Source organism: Salmo trutta, chromosome 19, assembly GCF_901001165.1.
Source record: "Salmo trutta chromosome 19, fSalTru1.1, whole genome shotgun sequence".
Taxonomy (NCBI): domain Eukaryota; kingdom Metazoa; phylum Chordata; class Actinopteri; order Salmoniformes; family Salmonidae; genus Salmo; species Salmo trutta.
The window spans coordinates 14,145,901-14,167,695 of NC_042975.1; the positions used below are offsets into that span (position 1 = coordinate 14,145,901).

Sequence of the window (21,795 nt, forward strand, 5' to 3'; positions counted from 1 at the left end):
GGATGTACAATCATCACAAATTTAATTATGGGGCGCTTCAGGCCCCGAAGTGAACATAATTGTACACTCGCAAACTCCATTAAAAACGAGGGCTGAGGGGGTTACATTGCAAACTTCCCTTGCTTGGCTAATCATTTGGACCGACGACAACTATGGCCGCGGGGATGGCCGCGGGGATTCCCCCAAGGGCATAAGGTGAGGGTAAGTGGACGAGGGTGTGTCTTTTATGAGTTTGAAATGCAGCCACTGACTTTTGCTGTTGCTGTAAGATGGCAACTCAGCGCAAATGCGGATGTGCCAATTGAATCTCAACAACAGTCTGGGGGGTATCTTTAATTTCAATATCTTTCTTTTTGAATGGTTGGTGGGGCACAGTGGGGGATCTGGTGTATAAAATACTGAAAAGTGGAACAAAAAAATACATTCTAATAACTGTTGAAGTTAAAGATTCTCTTATCACAAAAAACAAGTTTGTCTAAAACATTTATTGTTATTCTTTTTATTATCTTCAGTCAAATGTTGTTTAGGGACATAAACCATCCAGTGCCAGGACCCAGTTAAGAATTCAGATCAACTCTTAATGGTAGTACTGTTCCCTCCAAAACCTGAAGAAAAAACATTACAATTAAGAAATAATTGTCCTGAATAACCTTGACATAGTCCTTAACTGAGTAAGGCCTCCTAGAGAGTTAATAACAACAACAGTCTTGTCTGTCCCTATGCAACGCTTGACACATCTTTGTCAGAATCTTACCTACTTATTTCTGTGGTCAGTGAAATCGGATGACGGCTTCTTCTCTTCCTCTGCTCTTTGGCTCCTTCCTCGAGTGCTTTGCTGAATAAAACAATAATCATGTTTCTTTTGAACACACATTAATCTACACTTTGAAAAACCATACTTAATCTGCACAGAGAAAACCATACTTTGGTTACACATAGGGTGAACGTTACACATTACATTTACATAGGAGAGTAAAACATTCTGTATCAAACAGCATGTTGTCATTTACATTTTAGTCATTTAGCAGACACTCTTATACAGTAGTGAATGCATACATTTTGTGTGTGTGTGTGTGTGTGTGTGTGTGTGTGTGTGTGTGTGTGTGTGTGTGTGTGTGTGTGTGTGTGTGTGTGTGCCAGCACTGTCTGTTTTGCCCAGCTGGACCACTATCCATGACAAAAACATAACCTTTGCCCTCAATCACCACCGCCATGTCCCTCAAGTTCCCTCCTCACTGAGGCCCACACACACTACATCATCAAAGTTTGAATTAGCAGTTCAATTCAAAGAAAGAGCTCAGGAATATATATTTATCACATGCAATGTTGGTTATTATCCTAAATTAATTCTGCTCGACAGCAGAATAAAGGGCTGAGGACAAGTGGGAGGGTGGGCACAGTGAGAACTACTGATTAGTCTTCTGATTCAGCTATTTTTTACTATATCAATACAAAGGACAAACTATACTGAACAAAAATATAAACGCAACATGCAACAATTTCAAAGATTTGACTGAGTTACAGTTCATAGAAGGAAATCAGTCAATTTAAATAAATTCATTTGGCCCTAATCTATGGATTTCACATGACTGGGCTGGGGCGCAGCCATGGGTGGGACTGGGAGGGCATAGGCCCACCCACTGGGGAGCCATGTCCACCCACTGGGGAGTCAGGCCCGCCAATCAGCATGAGTTTTTCCCCACAAAAGGGCATTTATTACAGACAGAAATACTCCTGAGCACACCGCCCCCCACACCGTGCACCTGTGTAATGATCGTGCTGTTTATTCAGCTTCTTGATATGCCACACCTGTCAGGTTTATGGATTATCTTGGCAAAGGAGAAATACTCACTAACAGGGATGTAAACAAATTTGTGCACAACATTTGAGAGAAATAGGCTTTTGTGCGTATGGAACATTTCTGGGATCTTTTATTTCAGCTCATGAAAAATGGGACCAACCCTTGTTGCGTTTATATTTTTGTTCATTATATTTCCCTCTGTCCTATCTTTATGTTTCCTGCAATCCCATTTCTCTGTAAAAAATGATAAACAGAGCTTATGTTTATGAAATATAATCTTCCTGATTAAGGAGCCCTGCTTTGTGTTTTCCTCAAGATGGGCATTGTTCCAAATTAGTTTGCTGAGATATAGCCACATCATGTGACAGAGTGAGATTCAGTATACCTGCGTCCGAAATGGCACTATATTCCCTATATAGTGCACTACTTTTGACCGGAGCCCTATGCATTACTTTTGACCTATGGGCCCAGGTCAAAATTAGTGCATTACAGAATAGGGTACCATTTGGGAAACAGCCTATAATGTCAGAGGCCTGGCCAGCGTCTTATTTATTTGTCTGTGGGGGGTTTTAGGCTGTCACAGAATTTTTGACCTTCTCTGCAGCAGAACTTCAGGAGACATTGGCACATAACACAATACAGAGGAGCGGAGGGATGCGCCTAATCCTAGAGTAGCATTGCTTCGGCCCTAATCCAGAGTAACATTACTCTGGCCCTAATCCTAGAGTAACATTACTCCGGCCCTAATCCTAGAGCAACATTACTCCGGCCCTAATCCTAGAGCAACATTACTCCGGCCCTAATCCTAGAGCAACATTTCTCCGGCCCTAATCCTAGAGCAACATTACTCCGGCCCTAATCCTAGAGCAACATTACTCCGGCCCTAATCCTAGAGTAACATTACTCCGGCCACATGCTCTAATGTCCTGGAGCCACACTGAGCCGCGACACCTCATTAAGTATAAACTTGGCACATCAACATTTTCAACAACACTAAACGCCTTCAATAAATCAATGGATGTTTATCTCGGTCTTCATGTGATTCAATGATAAAAGTTATTTTAATTGATTAATACTACACAGCCCTGTAGTTTCATTCTCGTTCAGTGCTCATTGGGTCTTGGGACAATTTCTTTTCGATTTCAATTAAATCAGACAGATTCATTTTGGAAATGATGTGTCTTCATGTCTAGTATCAGATTCAATTTTGGGAATTGACTTACCGTGGGAGCTGACTTCCAGTGGGAATTGATTTACCGTGGGAGTTGACTTACAGTGGGGGTAAAGTAAAGTTGCCCCTAAACACTGATCTAAGGTCAATTTTGTATTTTCCTAATACCTCTATCAGTTATGGTTAAGATTTGGTGAGAGGAAGATGATCCAAGATCTGAGAAAAATTACAACTTCTACCCAAATCTTTACAGGGGATCACATGATTTAGTAGAAAGACAAGTAAAATAGTAGAGTACTGAAACCATGACAACGTTGTTTACCATCTATAAACTTCAGCTCCATCTGGTGGCCGAACACAGGAAGTCCAGGGAAGCGCACATATCTCATGTCTCTCACTGACTTCACCTTTTTTTTAGCCAGACTGGACATCTCAACCTGCAGGTTATCATGGCTGTCACTCTGCAATACAACCAAACACAACACAATCATAAAAATATACACAAACATAAACACACATGCAATACCTTCATGTTCTCATTAACAAGTCAAGTATACAGTCATGGCCAAAAGTTTTGAGAATGACACAAATATTAATTTCCACAAAGTTTTCTGCTTCAGTGTCTTTAGATATTTTTGTCAGATACTGAAGTATAATTACAAGCATTTCATAAGTGTCAAAGGCTTTTATTGACAATTACATGACGTTGATGCAAAGAGTCAATATTTGCAGTGTTGACCCTTCTTTTTCAAGATCTCTACAATCCGCCCTGGCATGCTGTCAATTAACTTCTGGGCCACATCCTGACTGATGGGAGCCCATTCTTGCATAATCAATGCTTGGAGTTTGTCAGAATTTGTGGGTTTTTGTTTGTCCACCTGCCTCTTGAGGATTGACCACAAGTTCTCAATGGGATTAAGGTCTGGGGAGTTTCCTGGCCATGGACCCAAAATATCGATGTTTTGTTCCCCAAGCCACTTAGTTATCACTTTTGCCTTATGGCAAGGTGCTCCATCATGCTGGAAAAGGCATTGTTCGTCACCAAACTGTTCCTGGATGGTTGGGAGAAGTTGCTCTCGGAGAATGTGTTGGTGCCATTCTTTATTCATGGCTGTGTTCTTAGGCAAAATTGTGAGTGAGCCCACTCCCTTGGCTGAGAAGCAACCCCACACATGAATGGTCTCAGGATGCTTTACTGTTGGCATGACACAGGACTGATGGTAGCGCTCACCTTCTCTTCTCCGGACAAGCTTTTTTCCGGATGCCCCAAACAATCAGAAAGGGGATTCATCAGAGAAAATGACTTTACCCCAGTCCTCAGCAGTCCAATCCCTGTACCTTTTGCAGAATATCAGTCTGTCCCTGATGTTTTTCCTGGAGAGAAGTGGCTTCTTTGCTACCCTTCTTGACACCAGGCCATCCTCCAAAAGTCTTCGCCTCACTGTGCGTGCAGCTGCACTCACACCTGCCTGCTGCCATTCCTTAGCAAGCTCTGTACTGGTGGTGCCCCGATCCCGCAGCTGAATCAACTTTAGGAGACGGTCCTGGAGCTTGCTGGACTGTCTTGGGCGCCCTGAAGCCTTCTTCACAACAATTGAACCGCTCTCATTGAAGTTCTTGATGATCCGATAAATGGTTGATTTAGGTGCAATCTTACTGGCAGCAATATCCTTGCCTGTGAAGCCCTTTTTGTGCAAAGCAATGATAACAGCACGTGTTTCCTTGCAGGTAACCATGGTTGACAGAGGAAGAACAATGATTCCAAGCACCACCCTTCTTTTGAAGCTTCCAGTCTGTTATTCGAACTCAATCAGCATGACAGAGTGATCTCCAGCCTTGTCCTCGTCAACACTCACACCTGTGTTAACGAGAGAATCACTGACATGATGTCAGCTGGTCCTTTTGTGGCAGGGCTGAAATGCAGCGGAAATGTTTTTGGGGGATTTAGTTCATTTGCATGGCAAAGAGGTACTTTGCAATTAATTGCAATTCATCTCATCACTCCTCATAACATTCTGGAGTATATGCAAATTGCCATCACACAAACTAAGGCAGCAGACTTTGTGAAAATTAATATTTGTGTTATTCTCAAAACTTTTGGCCACGACTGTACATTGATTAAATATCTTTATATATATATATTTACATATATATATATATATATATATATATATATACTTTACTTGTTAATGAGAACATGAAGGTATTGCATGTGTGTTTGTTTGTTTATATATATGTGTATATATGTGTATATATATATGTGTAATCTATGTTAAATATAATCACATACTTATCAGTAATTTACATTAGGCTATTTGTCCGTAACTGTACTATGATAACTATCATAAACACTTGTCAGGGCAAAACAACAATATTTTTGTTAAAAAAAATATATGTAGAGGTCATAAGGTATTTTGAACAATAGAAGAACTAGACAGTTGTTTGCTACTATATTGTAAAAGCTTGCATTTTCATTGCGCCCAATTATTTTATATGGTAATCACAGCTGCATTCCATGTGGGTTTACATTGTCTTCCATGAGGTTTAACTTGATGACAGAAAGGGTGTAAACACATAAGACACTTTGTTCTGTTCTGAACATACCGGGCGAGATGTTAGGAAAACCACAACATTACTGTGGGGTGAGTCAGAGAGGCATTCCTTTGGGAGTGGAAACAATGACAAAGAGCTTGTCAGCCCCAATGACTGTTGCATGTACAGACACCAATGCACCCACCTGCTGTTACAGACATACTGTAGGCTTGGGCCAGATGTCAAGCATGTTATATAATAGAAGGTTTGGTATTTTATCTTTTTGTTTATTCACTTGCTTGTTTTCATGTGTCCGTGTTCCCCTTTACATGCACTGCTCACACCTTTCCTTACTTACCTGAGACGGGGCATCAGTCAGCTGACTACTCCCCAATGCCAAGTCAGTAGGGCTCGGCCGTCTCTTTACCTTATCAGTGCTACAAACACAGACACAAGCATGAGCATCTTTGACTTGGTATACCCTACCAAAGCATGCTTTTCCAGAACTGCCAGGATGAAATGACAGAATGTCCAGAATAGATAAATACGTTTAAGAATATACACTTTGGAAGTCCTGGATCTAGTGAGTCTGATACAGCTACTCTGAAATCACTGGGTGTTATTCTGAACAACACTATACCAGATAAAGCATCCTATATCTCTCTGATCTGAGAGCCACTGACCGGGACTTAGTGACTTCCTTACAGCAGGGGACGGGGACGGCAGCGAAAAGATTGTTGCTGGCGTTGATGCGGGGCATGGTAAAGGCTATAGCCTTGTCCTGAGATTGAGGGGAGTCTGGGATGGAGGTAGAGGTAGAGGTGGAGGTAAAGGGCTGTCTGTCTGTCTGAGATGAGACAGGGCTGCAGGTCATCCTGATCTCTGACCTCCTGCCTGCCCTAGAATGCTTCTGCTCAGGCTCCTTCCCACGTCGGTCCCTCTCAGTGTCCTAAAACAAAAACAGTCCATGTGCAGTATGGCCGACTGGTATGGATCTTGTAAAACTATATTTCTACAACACCGTATATATGCTTTGACTTGTAGTTACTTTAATTCTACCTACATGTACATATTACCTCAATTACCTCGACTAACCTGTGCACCCACACATTGACTCTGTACCGTTACCCCATGTATATAGGCTCGCTACTGTTATTTACTGCTGCTCTTTAATTATTTGTTGTATTATTTTTTATTTGTTACTTATCTATTTTTTTACTTCACACTTATTTTTCTTAAAACTGCATTGTTGGTTAAGGGCATGTAAGTAAGCATTTCACCGTAAGATCTACACCTGTTGTATTCGGCTCATGTGACAAATACAATTTGATTTGATTTATTTACTTAGTTGCTCTGCCCACTTACTGCACATATAGATGGGTAAGAGCATGTGCTAAACGAACAGACCTGTAAAATGTAGAATATAGTGCTACCTTAGTGCTTTGGGCCCTGACTAAAGGTCCATGTAGTTTATACCTTCACTGGCTTTCTGTTACATGAGGATAAGACTCCTGTTCCTTGGTCCTCTGGTGGCTCCCATGAGCTACTATGAATCCAGTGCATGCTGTTAACCTTGGCATCTTTCAGTATCAATGCCTGTATCTCTGGTATGAATCTGGAACAGGAAGTAGCAGTTATTCAGGTCAATGGCAGTTCATTACATTATTACAACTACTAAACAGTATCTCATAAACATTAGAACATTTCAAGGACAGTTCAAGGCTAGCAACACAAGGCAAAACAACGTGTGTGTGGCCAGACTATGACACTATGACAATGTAGTTTCACATCCCCATCTTGTACGTAAGCAGGTCAGAATGTAGGTCAAGAGTCTCCCTCCACTCTCTTACAAGCTAATTACTTCTCCAAGTACACTAGACATGCAAGGTTGACCGGACCCGACTCACCTTTCAGCGAACCCGTCTTTGGTGAAGTACCGATGAACGAGCAACATGGAGCACGCAGCCCTGTGAGATGGATCGATCTGTAGGCATGACTAAAACAAAGAAGACCTTTACTGTAAAAGTAAACAACCCATGTCACATTCTTAGGGCTTTTTCCTGACCATGTGACCTGTCCTGGAAATCCTCCTTGAATTCTTCAAGACAAACTCCTGTCACACTCCCTACACATTCTTCACTATCTCTCTGTAGACTTACATCCACTATTTCAGCCACTAAGAAGTGGAGTTTGTGGTACTTCCTCCTGGGGTCCCTGAGGAGCTGCACCTCAGGAAGGCTGGCCACAGCAAAGATGGGGTTCTGGAAGTACAGGTCTTGCTGATGATGGGTCAAAGGCCCTATCAAGACAAAACACCTGTGTGTCAATGTACCATTACATAACAGATAATAGAAGGGGAGCCATCCTGAGGTCATCTCATTCCTCAAATCGTTGTACAGTACTTCAGTTATCTATGTAACCCAATTATGACCATCACACATTCAGTAGTAAAACGACACTATAACAAGCTAATTAGCTGTACAATCACATAGCTTCACTTCTGATTAGCATTGATAGACAGTACACGGCACTGGTTACATCCCCTGCACTCAGCGTGGTGGCAGCCATCACATCACCATGAAGTGTAATGAATCATTATTGTGACAGACAGAGTGTTGTAAATAGCTCTTTCATTCTGCTGGGAGGATGAGTTCTGTCCACAGACCACTGGTGGAGGAGAGGAGACACAGTATGTCGGCCTCTCCACGTCCCTCGCTTCCCGTCACTGTGGCTAATGGCTTCAATCTTCACTGACATTCTGACATTAGCTCCCTCCAGAGAGCCTCTCTTATCGGAGACAGAGAGAGTCAAATAGCCTGAGTATCCCATTCCACCAAAGAGAATTAATGAACCACAGATGGAACCTGCTAAAAGATTCTCTAATGCAGAAGGGATCACTTTAATCTCTCTCTCACAGTATTAGGCATGTGTATCCCCAGCAAGTCAGTTATCCTAATGAAAACACCCAAGAAAAAAACTAAAACAGCAGTGTTATCTCACTCCCCTCTACTTAGCTTGTGCTTATGTCCAGGGCCAAAATGCCAAAAGGATCATTGAGGTTTTCCTTGTACAGGCCTGGATAAAAGCCAAAATGCCACAGTTCATTTTCAGCATTGGTTTATTTGTCACTGCTGGCCAAGGATTGAATAAAGTTTATTTATAGAGCGAAGCCAATTGTCCCTCTCTGCCCCCGTAGTAAGCCACAAATCGACATATGATGTAAATCTGTTAAGCGTTACGATAGGGCCAAATTCATTGCGGGGCTCTTAAAAGGGAAAAAATGATGATGTTCCAAATAGCACCCTATTATCTATTTGATTTATATTTATTTAATACAATGACGGCCTACCCTGGCCAAACCCTTACGACACTGGGCCAATTGGGCGCTGCCCTATGGGACTCCCAATCACGGCCAGTTGTGATACAGCCTGGAATCGAACCAGGGTCTATAGTGATACCTCTAGCACTGAGATGTAGGAGCACTACTTTTGAGCAGAGCCCTATAAGCCCTGGTCAAAAGTAGTGCACAATAAATGGGAATAGGCCGCCATTTGGGATACAGAGTACACTGCCTTTTTGTCTCTTTGTGACCTACTTTTCAACAATGGTGAAATCCTAGCAGGCCTGTTTCCCTACTGATATCGGAAAAGCTTTAGGTTATCTCTGCTCCCTTCGGAGAATGGACAACAGTTTGAGTAAGCCAGTGTAAATAGTTATTTTAATTACATCTACAATATTAGAGGCCTCAGATGTTATCAAGTCCATATTTCCACCATTGATGCCCATACACCCTTAGCCTGGTTCCAGATCTGTTTTAGTTATTGTTAAGCCAATGACAATGAGTGACTAGGAGTTGATGATAGCATAAACAGACTGTCACTCAGGCTAACACACCCATTGGGTTGTACTTACCCACTTTGCTGACTATTTTGTGCACCTGGTCCAGGTCAGAAGTCCCCGTCAGAAAAGCATTGCTTGTAGCCATCTCTATAATCAAGCAGCCAATGGCCCACACATCTACAGGTCTAGTAAAGAAGAGTCAAAGAATCTATCATTCTAGAATGTCCTTCTAGCCAATCAGAAATGAGTATTCAACGATGCTGTGGTATAAACATGATATATCTGTACCAAAATGATGAGCAACCCTTAGAAGTTTTGACATTATAATTACTGTGGTCTTATTCCATAATACATTCAAGATTGAACACTGCCCTGAGATCTGTGGTTCTGCTTGATACCCACTTGCTGTAAGTGTTGTCTGCCACTAAAAGTTCTGGGGCTCTGTACCACCTGGTGGCCACATAGTCTGTGAGAGGCTCCCCAGTCGGTGCCAAGGTTCTGGCAAACCCAAAGTCACAGAGCTTCACCACCCCAGAGTTAGAGACAAGCACATTCTCAGGTTTGACGTCTCTGTGAATGATCTGTTGAAAAAATATGCATGTTTCAGGCCAGTGAAGAACTACTGTTTTACTGTCAACAAGTTTCTTTCTTTAAGATTGTTCAACGCCCTTCATAATAGCTAATTAAACTCGTAGTTTTAAACTTGTCAGTTGGCACATCATGTATTGTATATCTTCCTGTGCACTCACTAGGCAGAATCTATGAAATGAGAATAATATATACCATTTAGCAGACACTTTAATCCAAAGCGACTTAGTCATGTATGCATAGATTTTACGCACAGGTGGTCCCAGGAATAAAACCCACTATCCTGGCATTGCAAGCACTATGCTCTACCAACTGAGCTACAGAGGAATACTTGCATTGCTGGTGTGAAGGTAATCCATGGCTCGTAGAATTTGGAACATGTACTTTCTGAGGCGCTTGCTGTCCAAACCACGAGGATATCTCTCTAGGTCTTCCAGAACTGTGCGGTCAATGTACTCAAAGACAACATACAAGCGCTTCTTGAACCGGAATACCTCCAGCATGTTCACAAGGTTTTCATGGCGAAATTGCTGTGTAAAGACATATATGAACAGAATTAAAGTTGTAGTAGTATGCTGTTATCAGAGATGTGACATTAGTTGGACTGTAGCCAATGAGTGAATTGTACCCAATATGTGAGACAGTCACAGCAACACTGCTGCTTTATGTGGAACTGATCAATAAGTTCCTCACCCTCAGAAGTTTGATTTCTCTCATGATAACCTTTTTCATGGTTTTGTCCTCTTCCTTGTCATTGAACCTCTTGATGGCCACAATGTGTCCAATCTCCTTGTGTCGACACTTCATCACTGTACCATAGCTCCCCTCACCCACGACGCCAAGGTTCTCATACATATCCATCTTCCTTCAGTGGGCTGTCCTTGAGCACATATGGATAAATGTATTCATATTCATTTCAAAGCATAAACAGATATAAAGGCATACAAAATACATACAACATCTAGTGTAATACTATCAAATGTACAGTGAAGACAGGGTCATATTGCCTACAACGTGATTACACAACACAATGTGGTCAAAATACTTACTGCTGAGTAGATACAAAGACTATGTTCATGTATTTTTTTTCCCCTGGCTTTACACTGCTCTCATAAATTACACAATTTCATGTTTGAAATAAACGATGCCTCAACCTGACAGACCACTTCATGTTTGAAAAACACACTTCAGGTTTTCTTCCCAGGATTATTCCACCCCAGAATTATTCTGTCACAAACAAAAAGGTGAGAAATTAGAATGTGGTCACCATAACAACAGGCAAAGTTGATAACAATTGAGAGGCGTTCTAGAACATTCCACATGGATACAGTGGACATCTCATACAGCTGAAAGACGTTGGATGAATAGTAGTATTATTAACCAAGTGAATAATTAGGTTTGAGCTGACATGTAAACTAGTCTTTACACCAAGAAATGACCATAACCATGGGCACATAGTCAACTTGATATATGGTTTCTTTGCTACACATGACTTGATGAAATGTAAATAATGCATCAGAGACTACATCAGCATATGTATTCTTTGCACAGGTATCCATGTTGCAACTGGTCTAGTGACTGATGAAGTGATGAAGTTGGGATTAAACCATTATTCATTGAGGAAAGGGTTAGCTTGTTAAATAAAAACAAACAACCGTTTATGTGATGTATGATAGACGACACTTTGAATACTGACCAAGAATAGGTGTCGTGTAAATTGCATGTACTGTTCACATATTGGATGAAATCTGTTAATTTGATAACATTCACACTACTCATAGTGAAAGTGGACTATTCCAAACGAATGTTCTTGCTTGTTTCCCCTATGGAAGTACATGACGTCACTGTAGTTGTTTTGGAGAGAAGAAAAGAGCACAGACGGAAGATTTACCCAAAATAATACCGGTTTCGACAGATTTTTATGACCAAAGTATAATTATTTACGTTTTGAATCATGTCTACTCCGGCTAGAAGACGACTTATGAGAGATTTCAAAAGGTAGTGCAACGTTTTGGCTCTGATGTTGTGTGTTGTATTTAGCGAGCTAACGCGTTAGCTAATTTGAGGCCTGCAGTACATGTACTGTACACTGTTGTTTGTAGGTAACGTTAGCTAATCAAAGAGCCAGTCATTAATTGAGTACTTTGTACTGACTGTCTGATACCTAACTAGTTGTAGTACTAGGTCAATAATGGTGCTTCAATTAGCCAGCTAGAATGCATGCTAGCACTACAGTGACATACAGATGTTAGCTATCCAACCTGCTAACTTTTTATTTTATTTTTTTATCTAGGTACAGTAACGTTACCTAGCTAAATCGAACTAGTCAGTCACTATGCATTTAGCTAACTTTAGCTAGTTAAGTTTAGTAAGGAAATTAAACAATTAGTTAGCCAAATACTTATTAACTTACTAACGTTAGATAGCTACCAACTTTATTTGATTTGTATCGATTAAAAGGCTGTGCTAGCTGAGTTAAACAACAAGTAAACTAGCTAGGTTGCTAATCTCAGTGTACTGATGGCCGGACAGGTGTTACACAACCCTAACGTTTGATTGTTGCCTTGCTCTTGTAACCCGTATTTCCAGACCTATGTATTTAGGGACAACATTCAGCAACATTTTATCTAGGCAATACTATAAGTATTCAGTTATGTGAAAGGAGAAACTCAAAAAATTGGGATTAGGCATGTATTTCAGAAGTAGGCATCTATTCCTGAAGAGGACAAACGCACCTGGCCAGGGCTTCATGTAAAGCCCCGACAGCTACCGTCTGTTTGATTCCAGATGGCATCTGCCTGGGCAAGCCAATTAGTTCCACTATAGCAGCTCAATGTCTGTCTCCAGAAGAGTCTGTAGCACACCTGTCAATGGAAAAAGGTGATACTTAGGAACTCCATGGAGCGTCTTGTAGATGTGCATATACAGTTTAAGTATACATTTAAACTCAGTTTTTCCTGACATTTAATCCTAGTAAAAATTCCCTGTCTTAGGTCAGTTAGGATCACCACTTTATTTTAAGAATGTGACATGTCAGAATAATAGTAGAGAATGATTTATTTCAGCTTTTATTTCTTTCGTCACATTCCCAGTGGGTCAGAAGTTTACATACACTCAATTAGTATTTGGTAGCATTGCCTTTAAATTGTTTAACTTGGGTCAAATGTTTTCGGATAGCCTTCCACAAGCTTCCCACAATAAGTTGGGTGAATTTTGGCCCATTCCTCCTGACAGAGCTGGTGTAACTGAGTCAGGTTTTTAGGCCTCCTTGCTCACATACTTTTTCAGTTCTGCCCACAAATTTTCTATAGTGTTGAGGTCAGGGCTTTGTGATGGCCACTCCAATACCTTAACTTTGTTGTCCTTAAGCCATTTTGCCACAACTTGGGAAGTATGCTTGGGGTCATTGTCCATTTGGAAGACCCATTTACAACAAAGCTTTAACTTCCTGACTGATGTCTTGATGTTGCTTCAATATATCCACATCATTTTTCTACCTCATGAGGCCATCTATTTTGTGAAGTGCACCAGTCCCTCCTGCAGCAAAGCACCGCCACAACATGATGCTGCCACCCCCATGCTTCACGGTTGGGATGGGATTCTTCGGCTTCCAAGCCTCCCCCTTTTTCCTCCAAACATAACGATGGTCATTATGGCCAAACAGTTCTATTTTTGTTTCATCAGACCAGATGACATTTCTCCAAAAAGTACGATCTTTGTCCCCATGTGCAGTTGCAAACCGTAGTCTGGCTTTTATTACGGTTTTGGAGCAGTGGCTTCTTCCTTGCTGAGCGGCCTTTCAGGTTATGTCGATATAGGACTTGTTTTACTGTGGATATAGATACTTTTGTACCTGTTTCCTCCAGCATCTTCACAAGGTCCTTTGCTGTGCTGGGATTGATTTTCACTTCTCGCACCAAAGTACGTTCATCTCTAGGAGACAGAACGAGTCTCCTTCCTGAGCGGTATGACGGTTGCGTGGTCTCATGGTGTTTATACTTGCGTACTATTGTTTGTACAGATGAACGTGGTACCTTCAGGCGTTTGGAAATTGCTCCCAAGGATGAACCAGACTTGTGGAGGTCTACAATCCTTTTTCTGTAGTCTTGGCTGGTTTCTTTTGATTTTCCCATGATGTCAAGCAAAGAGGCACTGAGTTTGAAGGTAGGCCTTGAAATACAGCCACAGGTACACCTCCAATTGACTCAAATGATGTCAATTAGCCTATCAGAAGCTTCTAAAGCCATGACATAATTTTTTGGAATTTTCCAAGCTGTTTAAAGGGACAGTCAACTTAGTGTATGTAAACTTCTGACCCACTGGAATTGTGATACAGTGAAATAATCTGTCTGTAAACAATTGTTGGAAAAATTACTTGTGTCATGCACAAAGTAGATGTCCTAACCGACTTGCCAAAACTATAGTTTGTTAACAAGAAATTTGTGGAGTGGTTGAAAAACGAGTTTTAATGACTCCAACCTAAGTGTATGTAAACTTCTGATTTCAACTGTATAGTAACATAATCCTACCCTACTCTACCTGGCTGCCTCTGCTACCAATTGGCCTTGGAGTGTGGAGCGTTCCTTGATAAGCATTGTGTGTTTGATCAATGGTTTGTTGAATTAAATCTCACAGAACACATACTGGTAGAACTACATTGTTCATAAGATATTTATTTGTTATTTGTAGCCTACATCACAAGACAAGTATCTGACAACATCAAGATTTCCTTGCAGGGAGCAACAACATTACAAGTACTACTCTAGTAAAGCATAATTAAAATGTGACTCACAATTGATAGCAGCACTGTGCAGTAGCCTTTCATTTTACAGTGGGTAGGGAGCTAACAGTAAATGGGGTTAATTGTGGTGGTATTTTCTGTAGAGACTTGTAGATGGATCTGAAAAATACAGTCTACCTTGTGCATGAACGAATGCTGTTAAAGTTAGCTTTTTTTGTGGTGAGTTTTTGGAATGATACTGCTGGATTTAGTGACAAAATATACTAGACAAAGTTGATATTTTTGTCTGTAAAATTAATTATGTGAATAATGGCAGTGGAAACACCTTTTATGTGCCAATATTGATATAATAACCATTATATCGAAGTATGCGATATGTTGTGTGATCCTCTCACTATGAAAGCATTCAGTTTATTAGGCTACAGATGAAATAAGTTAGGAACTTCACAGGATGGTGAAAGTGCAAGGTGATGAGCTTGATGAGCCTTTCCAATAAATATTGAGGGTCTTATTCTGGTGACATGTTTGATGCTTGGCTGCCGTTTGACAAAAAAACTGGAATTATTTTGTCCATAATAATCTCATGTATCTTTGAGCTGTTGGCTAGAGCATACGTGCCAAGACCAAAGTGGGAACATTCACTATAACGCAAAAATCTTTTGTGACAAAACATCGGTAGCGTTGAAAATACATGGGAATTTAAACGCAAGTTATTTTTATGTGCACTATGCTATCACGCACAGCCTTTTATCTGCAACAAGTCAATTTGATGGAAACATCATTGGTGGGAAAATGTGCAGATTTTAGAATATTTGCATTAAAATCTGTCACCAATCCGATGGAAACCTAGCAATGGCATTTCAGTTGAATTATTTTCTTGTTCACATAACTTTTGTACTCATGGTAGAAGGCACATAGATATCTTCTTGTTTCTAAAAACAGTCATCTGGGTTTTAAGTTTAATTCTATTGTTTCCTCTCCGTTTCTCTTTCCTCAGACTTCAAGAAGACCCACCAACTGGTGTGAGTGGTGCTCCATCAGAGAATAACATCATGCTTTGGAACGCGGTTATTTTTGGGTGAGTGTTCTAAAGCCACCCTTCCCATTTTGCCAGTGTGATCATCCTGGCATGGCACCAGGACCGTACGGATTACGTGGATATGGGCAAGTTGAGCTGTGGTTTAGTCAGAGGGAGGGGTGTGTGTGTGTGTTGGCTGGGGGTTAGGTTAGATGGTGACATGTAGTTGTTGAACTGTGGAAGGCCAGTGTGCCATATATAAAGTTAATTAGAAATGAGAGCATTTGTATCAATCCCAGTAATGTATTGCATTGTCATGCTCATGAATTAAACTTCTATTGTAATGTGCTATTAATAGTCCGTATCAAGATTGTAATTGTTACAATGTGGGAGTGTATAAGGAGTGGTATTGTGGCAATATGTTTGTTTTGGTAGTCAGGGTCTAATCGCTGATATGAGTTTGTTACAGTGCAAGTAATTGTTCCTCCCTTTTATTTGCAGGCCTGTGGGTACACCATTTGAGGATGGTAAGTAAAAATGTTTTACTAAATCAATTAACTTAACTTAGTTTATCATAACATTACTTTAACTCATGAACTGGTTGCAATTGTCCTAACCAAGAGAAAAGTCAGTCTTTGTATTCTTTTGGGGTCCCGAGTGGCGCAGCGGTCTAATGCACTGCATCTCAGTGCAAGAGGCGTCTACAGTCCCTGGTTTGAATCCAGGCTGTATCACATCCGGCCGTGATTGGGAGTCCCATAGGGCGGCGCACAATTGGCCCAGCGTCGTCCAGGTTTGGCCGAGATAGGCTATCATTGTAAATAAGAATTTGTTGTTAACTCACTTGCCCAGTTAAAGGTTAAAAAAAAAATAATACATTCTAAAGTGTGATATATTTTAACAGGTTCATGACTCTGCTGCCTTTTGAGTTATGCATATATACTGGGTGAGCCTTCATATTCAGGCTTATATTAGTCATGTCACAGACTATTACCTGTGGGGTGGACAATAAAACAATTTGCCTCCATAAAGGGTATGGAGTGGACAAGACATTTATTTTGCCTCGATAAAGGCTGACCCTGTAAAACAATATTTCAATGTACCTATCCGGTGTATGTGACAAAAACTATTTTTTTTGTACTTGTCTCCACAGGAACTTTTAAGCTTGTGATAGAATTTTCAGAAGAGTACCCTAACAAGCCACCCACGGTTCGATTTATCTCCAAAATGTTTCACCCAAATGGTAAGAAAGAGTCCTTATGGACACATTCAAGATGTCCTAAATACTTTAGCCATGTTCTTGATGGGATAGTGAACACATTATGAACTTTTCAGCATTTTGCTTTTTAATGAGAGTAAGCTATTCTCTTTCGTGATTGTGTATAAATGTTTCTTAGAAATTAAAACAATCATTTTGATCTTGTAGTTTATGCAGATGGCAGTATATGTTTAGACATCCTTCAGAATCGTTGGAGCCCCACATATGATGTGTCGTCCATTCTGACGTCTATCCAGGTTGGTTTGTAATCCTTCTCTTCTCTATCAGTCTGACATCATAATAGATTACTGTGTGTTTCTATATTTTACAAATGTAACAGTTTCTTTATGTAGTGTACTTCAATGTTGTTTTGCAGTATGTTCTGTGGGGAAAAACAATTCACTGCAGAGTAGATATCTGATCATAGCAGCAACCTTTGGGTCACACCTTATTTGGATAGTCCATCTGTAGATGGTCATACTATCTGTTGATAAGCAAACTGCTTGCTACGTTTACAGTTAATAAGGGTTAGTAGATGGTCCATCTGTAGATGCTCTACAGACTATATACATAGTGTTCCCTACCTTTTGTTGTGGTATTTCTGATCCTGGATATACATAAGACTGACTCAGCTACCTCACTAAAGGTGTAGGGTTCAAGAATGGTGTAGGGTCCAAGAACCCCACACTTTCATACTGGTGTAGGGGTCCAAGACCCACACACTTTTTATAATGGTGTAGGTTACGAGAACCACAGTTTCATACCGGTACATTCAATCACTTTTTTTGTGTGTTGACAGTCGCTGTTGGATGAGCCAAATCCTAACAGTCCAGCAAACAGCCAGGCTGCACAGCTTTATCAAGAAAACAAGCGGGAGTATGAGAAGAGAGTTTCTGCCATCGTGGAGCAGAGCTGGGTGGACTCCTAACGCATCTTCCCCCCGGCTTCTCATCACTCGTATCAAATACTTACATCTTTCATTTAGCTCCTCCAAGAAAAGAAGTCAACATCAGAAGAACTAAAGTGCCACCAGAAAATAATAAAAAATCAGTAGGGACTTTTACTTGCTTGCCAATACAACTGAGGAAACCCTCTGATACTTGTTTTTTTTATTTTTATTGCATGATGTGAAATAAGTTATTGCAAGCATAATTTGTAATATATATTTTTTGTTGGATTGATGCTGTTACTGTTTAGTTTCTACATACTTATTTTTTAACATCGCTTGGTTTGGACAGAACTGACTGTTGTCAAATTGGTAGAAAACCATGAAACATTATTTGTTGAGTGAATGGCTTCCTCAAATTCTGCAGTGTTTGTTATGTAGCATTAATTTGAAACCAATTGTCCAGCTATAAAGCCCCATCCTGGTAGTAGTTTCAAATGACCTCCCTGAATAAAAGGAGTCAGTACTATTTATCACGATAACTATGGCATTCTGCATGTCGACAATAACAAAAAAAACTGGTCGCCAACCTTTTTTAAAAGATGGCTGATATGATCTGTAACAGTTTTATGTACTTGAGTTCAAGTACAGTGGCACTTGTAAGAGGACATTTGGAGTTTGGCTCATCTAGGAACATGGACAGATAGTGGAAACCAGACACATCAGGACTACAGAATAAGGGCTGATTGCAACACATCCATGCATCTGCTTTTTCCCCAAGCCTGGAAATGTTTATTTTTCACGCTTGCATTTCTCTCTTCACTTTATCTCATACCCAATGAAAGGTAGCTTGCTTGAAATGCTTTTTTGTTTGTGACAGATAGTATGGGTCATATTGTAGCTAGTGGTTTATTTCACCTTAGGAGAAGGGATGTGTTATACATTTGTGAATTTACTCTAAAAACAATGTATACTTATATGCTGTATAAACATAAAACACATTTTTCAGACTTTGAGATTTTGATTTCAGCTGATTTCTTTTACTTAAGTGGAGAGTGCAGCTGTGGCATTGTGTGTGTCTACGATGGTATTATGTGCAGGGATATTCAACTCTTACACTACCAGGTCCAGAGCCTGCTGGTTTTCTATTCTACCTGATAATTAATTGCACCCACCTGGTGTCCCAGGTCTAAATCAGTCTCTGATTAGAGGGGAACGATGAAAAAAAAGGAGTGGAACTGGTTTAGCGGTCCAGAGTTGATGGGACTAGGGTAAATAATCCTCATCACTGCATCCTCAATGGGGAGTAGCAGGCCACCAGGAACCTCCCAAGTCCAGCATTCTCACAAGACCCAAATACATACCAGCTAGTAGACCGGGGATCTGTGGGAATGGGCAACCAGAGGTTGGTTGCCTGTCTGGCAGGCAGGGGGCAGTGTTCCCCTTAATTCCCAATGGGCAAGCACCAGGGCCTGATGTATGGGATGAATTCATTACAAAAACTGTTTAAGAACCAAACGGAGCAAAACAAGCTTCTATTGGACATATTCAAGTAGGTCCTTCCATTACGCCGATTCTATTGCAAAACATTTTGCAACATAAACCATTTACTCCTGACGGAAAACAATTTTGACTCACTGTAGGACAAATTCAGGTAGGTCCCTCCCAGTTTCGTTCTGTATGTTTGGTTTGGTTCTTAAATGGTTTCTGTAATTAATTGAATACACCCCTGGAGTGTATTCATTTTGTCGGGTCTGTTGTAAAACGTTTCTCATACGGAACGGGGACAGAACTACCTGATATTGTCCAATAGAAACTCATTTGTTGCAAAAAGATTTTCAGTGTCCTACAATTTGGACTAATAACTAGCACAAACTGTAGAAAGCACATTGGCACAGTTGATCTGAGGTTTATCCCCTCTGGTTCAATGCGTTTTGAGGAGGAGGCAAGGGGAGGAATCAAGGAAGTACAATGAGGTTCACCCTGGGGTAATTTGGGAGAACTGAGAATATGTGAAGACCAAATGGAAAGCCCTTTTCTGGACACCTTCAAAAATGTTACTTGAATTTGAGGTGCACAGCTGCAGACTCAGATTGATTGAACATATAAAAAGCGTAACTCATCACAGGCATATTCCTGGCCTTACCATGCTTTGTTCTTGCAACATTTTCCCACCACCCATTTTATTCTCATAATGGGCCTTGTGTTTATTAGATACTGAATCAGGCAAGTCAGCTAAAATTATTTTAATGTATAAAATGTTTAGCTTGTGTTACATTTGTTGTAATACACAATTTTAAAAAAACATTAAGAAGCTTGCATGTTATTAAAATAACATTTTAAAACCATATGCATCTGAGTAAAGTAAGGTAATCCATCCATAACGGAGCAGGTCATCCAATCATCGTTTCTGAAGGAGAGGGAGACAAAATGATTATGGTTGTGTGTCCTTACACTGTTACCTTGCCTCCTTTGGTCTGTTTTGGAAGGCATAGCTAGAGACTAGACACTGGCCTAATTGCTTTCACCTGTCTATCTTTTCTAGATGTGTGTTCATGAAAGGCGGCAAGGCAGAAAGAGGAAGCATTATTTTGGTATGCAATATAACCAACCTGATTTTTCATGATCTCATCTCTGGTTTTGAAAACAGGGGCATCCTCCACAACAATTCCTTCAGCCATTTCATTCACTTTCTCCAAGAGGTCTGGACTGTATCTGAGAGAACACACAGGAACAGCAGTGAGTCAGCTACCTATATTGCATGCCATACATTTGGTATATTGTTAATTTTAGCTAAATAGCAAGTCAAGAAGTCAATGCACGCGATGTGTATTTATTGTTAACTCACCGACAGCCAAGAAACACGTTGTTGGCCCATACCATGGACAAAGCAAGCAGCTGATCAATGTGTGGGTCTTCAAAGTCGTTTATATTTCTGAATAGGAATGCCCTCCTGGCCTTCCAATGTTTTTCACTTTCTGAGATACCACGATATGTGTCTACAAGCTCGGACAAATGCCTATTTTGTTCAATGAATTCCTCGATATCACCCTCGGCCATTTCGACAAGTACACAAGGCTTCCTAACACAAAAATGCTTGTACGCAGAAGCAGAATGGAAGGCAGGAAGCTCTTCCTTCTTCTATGGTATTCAAGCGGTCTGCCATCTACTGGATGGGGTGAAAACTGATAAACCTTTACTCAAAATAATAGGGAGAAGGGAAAGGTGAAAAAATATACTTCTAACTTTCTAAAGTAAACAAAAACTGTACTCCTTCAGTCGGATTAAAAGGTATATTCAGATCCCTAAACAGGCTCAGGAACCTGGAAGGGGTGGCCTCTTCATTCACTATTCCCTGTAACAATTTCGCCTGTCCTGGAGATCCAGAAATCTTTTTGCTGCCTTCACAATGATGTCTAGCTTCGTATATTTTTTCTTAGTTTGAGTAGTTCAATTTATTACTTGCACAATGAATGCTACAAAGTCCACCTTCTTCACTGTTAAGCCGAAACCATGTCAAAACTTGCGTGCAAGACTAAAAAGTGTCAATTTACATACACTGCGTAGTGTATGCCAACTTAATTGTCATGAGAATCCATAATAAACAGTTGTATTTGTTATGTTCGCTATGTAGCCCTTGTATATTTTTGTTGTGTGCTCCATTAGACTCACCTTATCTGTCATATGGGAGCCACTGTACCTGCATGGCTGCATTAAACAGTTACGTTTAAAGGCTCCCGAGTGGCACTGCATCTCAGTGAATGATGCGTCACTGCAGGCCCTGGTTCCAATCCAGGCTGCATCACGTCTGGCAGTGATTGGGAGTCCCATAGGGCGGCGCACAATTGGCTCAACGTCGTCTGTGTTTGGCCGGGGTAGGCTGTCATTGTAAATAGGAATTTGTTCTTAACTGACTTGCCTAGTTAAATAATAAAATGTTAGCTCATGAAGGTGAGGAGA

General features: G+C 40.6%; 3 protein-coding genes across 3 annotated transcripts; 1 reads left to right on the forward strand and 2 right to left on the reverse strand.

The window, feature by feature from the left end:
* Window positions 1–467: 467 nt before the first annotated feature.
* On the reverse strand, window positions 468–11,146 carry LOC115154026 (cyclin-dependent kinase-like 3). The gene is made up of 13 exons (XM_029699801.1): window positions 10,982–11,146; window positions 10,626–10,812; window positions 10,268–10,462; window positions 9,747–9,925; window positions 9,417–9,529; window positions 7,664–7,803; window positions 7,412–7,500; window positions 6,981–7,119; window positions 6,188–6,453; window positions 5,863–5,941; window positions 3,295–3,433; window positions 755–835; window positions 468–605 (listed from the first exon to the last, which is right to left on the reverse strand). Exons 2-12 carry the CDS (start codon window positions 10,791–10,793, stop codon window positions 771–773), a joined length of 1,572 nt encoding a protein of 523 aa, XP_029555661.1. The 5' UTR covers window positions 10,794–10,812; window positions 10,982–11,146; the 3' UTR covers window positions 468–605; window positions 755–770.
* A 597-nt stretch (window positions 11,147–11,743) lies between these two features.
* Window positions 11,744–18,851, forward strand: LOC115154027 (ubiquitin-conjugating enzyme E2 B). Its single transcript, XM_029699803.1, has 6 exons — window positions 11,744–11,930; window positions 15,671–15,751; window positions 16,193–16,218; window positions 16,845–16,934; window positions 17,118–17,206; window positions 17,749–18,851. The coding sequence occupies exons 1-6, from the start codon at window positions 11,887–11,889 to the stop codon at window positions 17,875–17,877; spliced, it is 459 nt and encodes a 152-aa protein (XP_029555663.1). The 5' UTR covers window positions 11,744–11,886; the 3' UTR covers window positions 17,878–18,851.
* A 1,215-nt stretch (window positions 18,852–20,066) lies between these two features.
* Window positions 20,067–20,953, reverse strand: LOC115154028 (CDKN2AIP N-terminal-like protein). The gene is made up of 3 exons (XM_029699804.1): window positions 20,684–20,953; window positions 20,448–20,550; window positions 20,067–20,245 (listed from the first exon to the last, which is right to left on the reverse strand). The coding sequence occupies exons 1-3, from the start codon at window positions 20,893–20,895 to the stop codon at window positions 20,237–20,239; spliced, it is 324 nt and encodes a 107-aa protein (XP_029555664.1). The 5' UTR covers window positions 20,896–20,953; the 3' UTR covers window positions 20,067–20,236.
* Between the last annotated feature and the right edge of the window lie 842 nt (window positions 20,954–21,795).